Consider the following 7,258-nt stretch of genomic DNA (forward strand, 5'->3'; position numbering starts at 1 on the left):
TTGTTGCTAATACTAACCCGCATAAACGCGAACCATAAATTGACCTTACCTAAAATGGTTAAAAATTGTTTATAATCCCTGCTAAACTTTAACTGAAATGGTTATGGAACTTTACATGAACGTTTAATGATAAAGTTTCAACCTTATGTATTATGGTTTTTTGGAACTGGACCTTACAAATAATGGGTTGTTAAGAACCATTACCGTTCCAAATTCTAGTTTTCTCCATACATTTTCGGAAAGAGAACTATATTAGAACCTTTTAACTTATGGTTTGAGAACTTTAATGGTAATGGTTATGGTAGTCAGTAAGGTCCACGAATGGTTTTGTAACATCGATCAACTTTATGTGGAATATATCGCGAATTGATTGCCTGTAATTTACTGATTACCAATTCACGATATATTCCACGTAAAGTTGAGCGATAATACAAAACCATTAATGGACCTTACTGACTACCATAACCATTACCATTAATGTTCTCAAATCATAAGTAAAAACGTTCTTATATAGTTCTCTTTCTTAAAATGTATGGAGAAAACAAGAATTTGGAATGGTAATGGTTCTTAACAACCCATTATTTGTAAGGTCCGCTTCCAAAAAACCATAATACATAAGCTTGAAACTTTATCACACAAACGTTCATGTAAAGTTCCATAACCATTTCAGTTAAAGTTTAGGAGGGATTATAAATAATTTATAACCATTATCGGTAAGATCAAGTGATGGTTCGCGTTTATGCGGGAACGGTGGTAGAGAACTCTATTGCATGGTGTTTGACGGAGTTGACCAATGATGCCAGGATTGCAGAATAGTTTTTCTAATTTAATTTTTTTATTCTGAGTTTCTACCTCGGTTTCTACCGCAGTTTAGCACCTTGCACATCATTTTTACTTAACACAATAAAAACAACCATAAACAAAAAAGAATATCTAGCGCTTAAAGCACGCCATGAACCCTGTTTTCCAACTTTCCTTTCGCAAATATAAACAACTAACAACACCATTGACGTCAACATTGATACCGGCATCACTGCCAGTCAGATTGATGTGATCCCTCTGTCCTTTTATTCCACGATTGCTACTGTCAAATCGACCAATCAGCAACTGGCTCGGATTTGACAGCAAATCTAGATAGAGCTGGAATTATGGCGTAACAGCTTTTATAAACAATGACTTCTATCGATGGTTTCTAGAAAGTTAAGGCACGCCAACGACGGTTGTGTTAGTTTGCGTGGGCGTGCCTTGAGTTCCTAGAAAACATCGACAGAAGCCATTGTTTACAAAGGCTACTACGCCCTAATTTCAGCTCTATCTAGAAATTGGCTCGAAATCGCTACCTGATTGTCAAGTCCCATCCCAGAACAAAACTATCGAAAGATAAAAAATTTTGACGTTTAACATTTTACAGGCAACTTTGCCACCATTAATGCCGTTTTTAAACTAAACGGAATAAGTTCAAGCAAAATGGCTTCAGATAAAAACAATTCAGTCTGCAAGTAAAAAAAATTTATCAATTTTTTATATTTTACTTTAAAAAAACTACAAGGGACAGCCCTATGGGGTTGTACGCAATGGTGACGTAGGACTACGTTACACGTTATATAATAAATGGTAATGTGTATCTTTATTCAACCAGGTATTAATCTGAACCATATTTTAATTATTTTCCTTACCTCATTTTTATATTTTCATTTTCTGTTCTATTTACTACCGTACAGATTTGTCTTGAATCTGATGAAATATTGCTTGGAGCCAATGCCCATGATTGAGCTGGGTAATTAAATTTTTTATTCAACAGATTGCGTTCAACGTATCCACATCGTATAATGGCCGCACCAAGCAGACCGCTCGTAAGTCCACCGGAGGAAAGGCTCCTCTCAAAAAGATGGAGGAGTGAAGAAGTCTCATCGCTACCGGCCAGGAACTGTCGCTCTGCGTGAGATCCGTCGTTACCAGAAATCGACAGAGCTGCTGACTGCAAGTTGCCTTTCAAGCGTCTGGTCCGTGAAATCACCCAGGACTTCAAGACCGATCTGCGCTTCCAGAGCTCGGCCGTTAATGATCCTACAGGAATTCAGCGAGGCCTATCTGGTCGGTCTGTTCGCCATCCATGCCAAGCGTGTCACAATTACTTCATGTTCCATCTACGTCAAAACCGTACGGTCGTGTCATGGATGCAACCTCTTATTCTTTTTGTCAACCTTACTTTCATAAGGCAAATCAACTAATTTCTTATCGCGAACTTTGCTAACGCTGCTTTCGAACATTTAAAAGTTCAATAAATCATCAAAATCTCTTTCACGTTGGAAATCGATTTGTGGCCCTGAAAAGGGCCGATTGATTGTTTGGATGGTACGAATTTACTTGGAGCTAGTATACTTGGTGACGGCCTTGGTTCCTTCAGAAACAGCGTGCTTGGCCAACTCACCCGGCAGCAGCAGACGGACAGCAGTTTGGATTTCGCGGGAGGTGATCGTCGAGCGTTTGTTGTATTGAGCCAGACGGGACGACTCAGCAGCAATACGTTCGAAGATGTCATTGACGAAGCTGTTCATGATGTTCATGGCCTTCGACGAGACTCCGGTGTCCGGGTGGACCTGCTTCAACACCTTGTAGATGTAGATGGCATAGCTTTCTTTCCTGCGCTGTCTTCTCTTCTTCTTCTCTCCCTTGACGATGACTTTCTGTGCCTTTCCGGACTTCTTGGTGGCCTTTCCACTGGTTTTCGGTGCCATAATTTAGCTGTTCGCTTCGGTAGAGAATAACTGATAGTCGTTTCGACGGTGGTGTCTCGTTTTGTGCCCGTAGCATAAGAAGCGAAACTCCTCCTCTTTTCAGTATTTTGCTTCCCACTGCATGTATTGTACCCTCCCTGTATTAATAATATGCTACTCGACGCAGGTATAAGTATACCCTCGATGAGTGAAATAAACCGACCATTCTCTGCTTGTACGTCAAGCAGTACAGTTCGGTCTTTGCTCGCTCTGTCGAGTTGTTCTAAAGTTTCTAGTTTGTTCCAACATTCGCAGTTTAATCGCGTCGTCAGTAGTGTCGGTCGCTTCGTGTGATGGGAAGACAGCGCTCCCGGAGCAGGCTCCGAGAGAAAACGGATAAGAAAAACAGCGGTGAGGGTAGCTTGAGTGTACCTATTTCGAATAGGTACGCTACTCTTCCCACCGATGTAGGGAATCCCACCTCAGCCACGGTGAAGCGGTCTAAGAAGAGGAAGAAAAATCAAGGTCAGTCCGATGGTGCGAGTGGACGGGACGATGCCACCGCGACGAACGTCAGCGTCATTGGTGATTTCGGCGATGCCGTCGACAACGAAACTGCTGCCAGCCCGAGTGCAGCAAAAATGAAGCTTCCTCCACTGGTGGTGAAGCAAGTCCCATTCAACACGCTGATTGGCGATCTTTCATCGCTGGGCGTTGCAGCTGAGTTTAAGCTCGGCAGGATCGGCACCAAGGTGATGCTCCGAACCAAAGCGGAGTACGAAGTGGCCGTGAAATATCTGAAGGATACCAAGGCGGAATTCTTCACGCACGACATCCCCGGTGAGAAGCCCTTCAAGGTAGTCATCAGGGGTCTACCAAACTTCGACCCCAAGATGGTCGAAGCCGAAATCAACCGGTACAAGCTAGCCCCAATCGCTGTCTTCCGAATGACAAGGAGAGATGAAAACGTGAAGACGTACCCGGATTGTCTTTTCCTGGTGCACTTCCAGAAAGGGACGGTGACGCTCAATGCGCTACAAGCCATCCGATCGATCTACTCCATCATCGTACGGTGGGAGCCATACCGTGGCGGTCATCGTGACGTAACGCAGTGTCAGAGGTGCCTCAATTTTGGACACGGTACCCGCAACTGCAACATCAAGCCACGCTGCAGCAACTGCGCTCAAGAACACGCCACTTCCAACTGTCCTGCGGATGGAGCCGTGGCGATAAAATGCGCTAACTGTGGTGGTGCACATCAAGGCTCTGACAGACAGTGCTCCAAACGCGAGGACTTCAAACGCATCCGAAAGCTGGCGTCAAGCAACAATCAACCAGGACGCAAGAAGGACAAAACCCCATCATTCAGGACGGAGGATTTTCCGCCTCTTCGTGCTCCCCAGCAAAGGCAAGCGAATTCGCGGGTGCAACCCGCCCCCCCTCAAGAAGTTTCCGGTGATTCTGCTGGTCAAAGCTCTCCATCCCCCCCTGGATTCTGGAGACAACCAACAGCGCAAAACAACAACCCCGATCTGTTCTCAGCGGATGAACTGATGGAAATTTTCGTCAACATGTCCGGTGCTCTTCGTAAGTGCCGCAATAAGCCCGAACAGATCCAAGTGCTCGGTAAGTTCATCATCCAGTATGGCGTCTAAACCGCTAACTATCGTCACCTGGAATGCTTGCTCTGTAAGAGCAAAAAAGATTGAGCTTGCCGACTTCCTCCGCAAGCACAGCATCGACGTGGGCCTTCTAACCGAGACCCATCTAAAGTCCGGCGACAGCTTCTGGTTGCCTGACCACAACATTATCCGGCTTGATCGCACCAGCTCCAGGGGGGGTGGTGTTGCGGTCGTCGTCAAGAAAGGAATAAAATACCACACTCTGTCCCATATCCGCACCTCTATCATCGAGGCCCTTGGTGTGGAGGTGGAGTCGTCGACTGGATACGTCCAGTTCATCGCCGTCTACTGCCCTCGACAGTGTGCCGCCAGCAGTGGACTAGCGGCTAAATTCAAGAAGGACCTGTCCACCATCACCCGTACCGGTTCCCGCTTCGTAGTTGGAGGAGATCTGAATGCTCGCCATGAGGCCTGGCGGAACTACCAGCAGAACCAGAACGGTCGTCTCCTGTTCGACCACTCACAGCATGGGCTGTATTCCGTTTGGTTTTCGGATGAACCAACATTCATCTCACCGGCGGGCAACCCATCGACGCTAGACCTGTTCCTGACAAATATCGGCTTGTCCAAGCCGGTAGCCTTGAACGAACTCAGCTCCGACCACCAACCGGTGGTGGCTGAACTGGGCTGCAACGTGGCTCCTGCTTCAAGCCTGCGCAAGGACTACCATCGCGTTAACTGGGCCCAGTTTGGACGCGTGGTAGACAGGCACATCATCGACAACCCGCCGCTTGACACCGTGGAGGACATCGACCGAGCGTTGGAGGGACTCCACCAAGCCATAACCGTGGCTGACGAGGCGTGCGTCCGACGAGTTCCTGTGAGGGGTAAGTTTATTGCCATTGATTCCCACACCCAACTTTTGATTCGCCTGAGAAATGTTCGTAGACGCCAGTTTCAGAGGACTGGAGATCTGGGCAAAAAACGTGAAATGGCTGATCTGAACAGACAGATTGCTTCCAGAATGGACTCACTCCGAAATGAAAGTTTCGGGCGTGTTGTCCAGAATCTGGACGACCGCTCCAGACCATTCTGGAAGGTAGCCAAGGTCCTGAAAACTCATCCCAAACCCATTCCACCTCTCAAAGTCGAAAATGATGACGATCGGCTTTTAATCACCCCACAGGAGAAAGCAAATGCGATCGGCGAGCATGTCGCTTCATCGCATTTGCTTGGCTCGAATATCCAAAGTCCGCTCGAAGATCAGGTTGCGCAATGCGTTCAAAACCTAGATGCCTCCCCTTGTGTCGTGCCTCCGGCGGATATGATTACAGTACAACAAATTTGCTCAGCGCTGAAATGCACCAAGAACATGAAGGCCCCCGGGTTTGACGGTATATTCAACTTGATCTTGAAGAGACTCAGCATGAAAGTGCAGTCTCTTCTAACCGCTATCTTCAACAGATGCTTGGCACTGCACTACTTTCCAAGTATCTGGAAGACAGCGAAAATCATACCTATCCGCAAACCCGGGAAGGACCCAACGCTAGCTTCAAGCTACAGACCAATCAGCCTCCTTTCAGCGCTGAGCAAATTGTTCGAGAAACTCATTCTCAATCGTTTGCTCAAGTTTGTCGAGGAAAATAACATTCTCCTTCCGGAACAGTTTGGGTTCAGAAAGGGGCACTCCACCAATCACCAGCTAGTGCGGGTGATGAATAACATCCGAAGTAACAAAGCTGTATCCAAGTCCACAGCCATGGCCTTGTTAGACGTTGAAAAGGCGTTTGACAATGTTTGGCATGACGGACTTGTGTACAAGCTTTGTAACTTCAACTTCCCATTACATCTGGTTAAAATCACCCGTAACTACCTTCAGCAAAGGTCGTTTAAGGTATCGTTGAATGGTTGTCTTTCCGACACGTTTTCCATCCCAGCAGGAGTACCGCAAGGCAGTCTGCTGGGCCCCTTGCTTTACAGCATTTATACTTCCGACATTCCTCCCCTTGGAGACGGTTGCGTGTTCTTCCTGTTCGCAGATGATACCGCAATAGCCGTCAAAGGAAGGATGCCTCGCGAAATAACGAACAAACTTCAACGATGCCTTAACGCCTTTGCTGATTATGCCACCACGTGGAAAATTAAAATCAATCCCTCCAAAACACAAGCGATCATGTTCCTACATCGGCAATCGCCCAAACTGAAACCGGCTCCATCTTGTACTGTAATCATGAATGGCACAAGGGTTGAGTGGTCCGCCGAAGTAACCTATCTTGGGATGTTGATCGATGAAAAGCTCCTCTTCCGTTCGCATGTAGAGAAAACTGTAGTCAAGTGTTCTACCTTGGTTAGGTGTCTGTATCCGCTGATTTGCCGCAGATCCCACCTCTCAAGGGTGAACAAACTGGCCGTCTACAAACAAATCATAGCACCTGCGATCCTCTACGCAGCTCCGGTGTGGGAATCATGTGCACAGACTCACAGGAACAAAATTCAGGTCGCTCAGAATAGAGTGCTGAGGATGGTTCTTGATCGTCCTTTCGACACTAGAATAACAAATTTACACGAAGAGGCAGGAGTTGCCAAAATAGACTCAAGAATTAACGAAATTAAGACTAAATTTGCAGAAAAATGTAATTTATCAGAACATGCTTTGATAAGCAATTTGTATATAGTAGGTTAGGTGTACATAGTAGTTGTAGGTTAGTTGTAGTTGTAAATAGTAGTTATAAGTAGACTCCTTTTTCCAATTCAAATCAAACCAATCCCACCAAGGTGGTCATACTTTAAAATAGGCCTGATAGGACTAGAAACTGTAAATAATAATTAAAATCTCACTGTACTAAAGTTGAAAAGACGCATCTGTGTCACTTGAAAAATTCATACATGTAAACCACACAAACACAAGAAATAAAGATC

At 45.8% G+C, this 7,258-nt stretch overlaps 1 protein-coding gene across 1 annotated transcript; it reads right to left on the minus strand.

The window, feature by feature from the left end:
* Nucleotides 1–2,090: 2,090 nt before the first annotated feature.
* On the minus strand, nt 2,091–2,861 carry LOC135705488 (histone H2B-like). Its single transcript, XM_065227236.1, has one exon. The coding sequence runs from the start codon at nt 2,736–2,738 to the stop codon at nt 2,364–2,366; it is 375 nt and encodes a 124-aa protein (XP_065083308.1). The 5' UTR covers nt 2,739–2,861; the 3' UTR covers nt 2,091–2,363.
* Between the last annotated feature and the right edge of the window lie 4,397 nt (nt 2,862–7,258).

This window comes from Ochlerotatus camptorhynchus, unplaced genomic scaffold (genome assembly GCF_037179485.1).
Source record: "Ochlerotatus camptorhynchus isolate MF236.1 unplaced genomic scaffold, CSIRO-AGI_Acam_v1.1 ptg000267l, whole genome shotgun sequence".
Classification (NCBI taxonomy): Eukaryota; Metazoa; Arthropoda; class Insecta; order Diptera; family Culicidae; genus Ochlerotatus; species Ochlerotatus camptorhynchus.

Coding starts and splice junctions, on each gene's coding strand:
- LOC135705488 (XM_065227236.1), bottom strand. CDS start 2,738: ATGGCACCGAAAACCAGTGGAAAGGCCACCAAGAAGTCCGGAAAGGCA.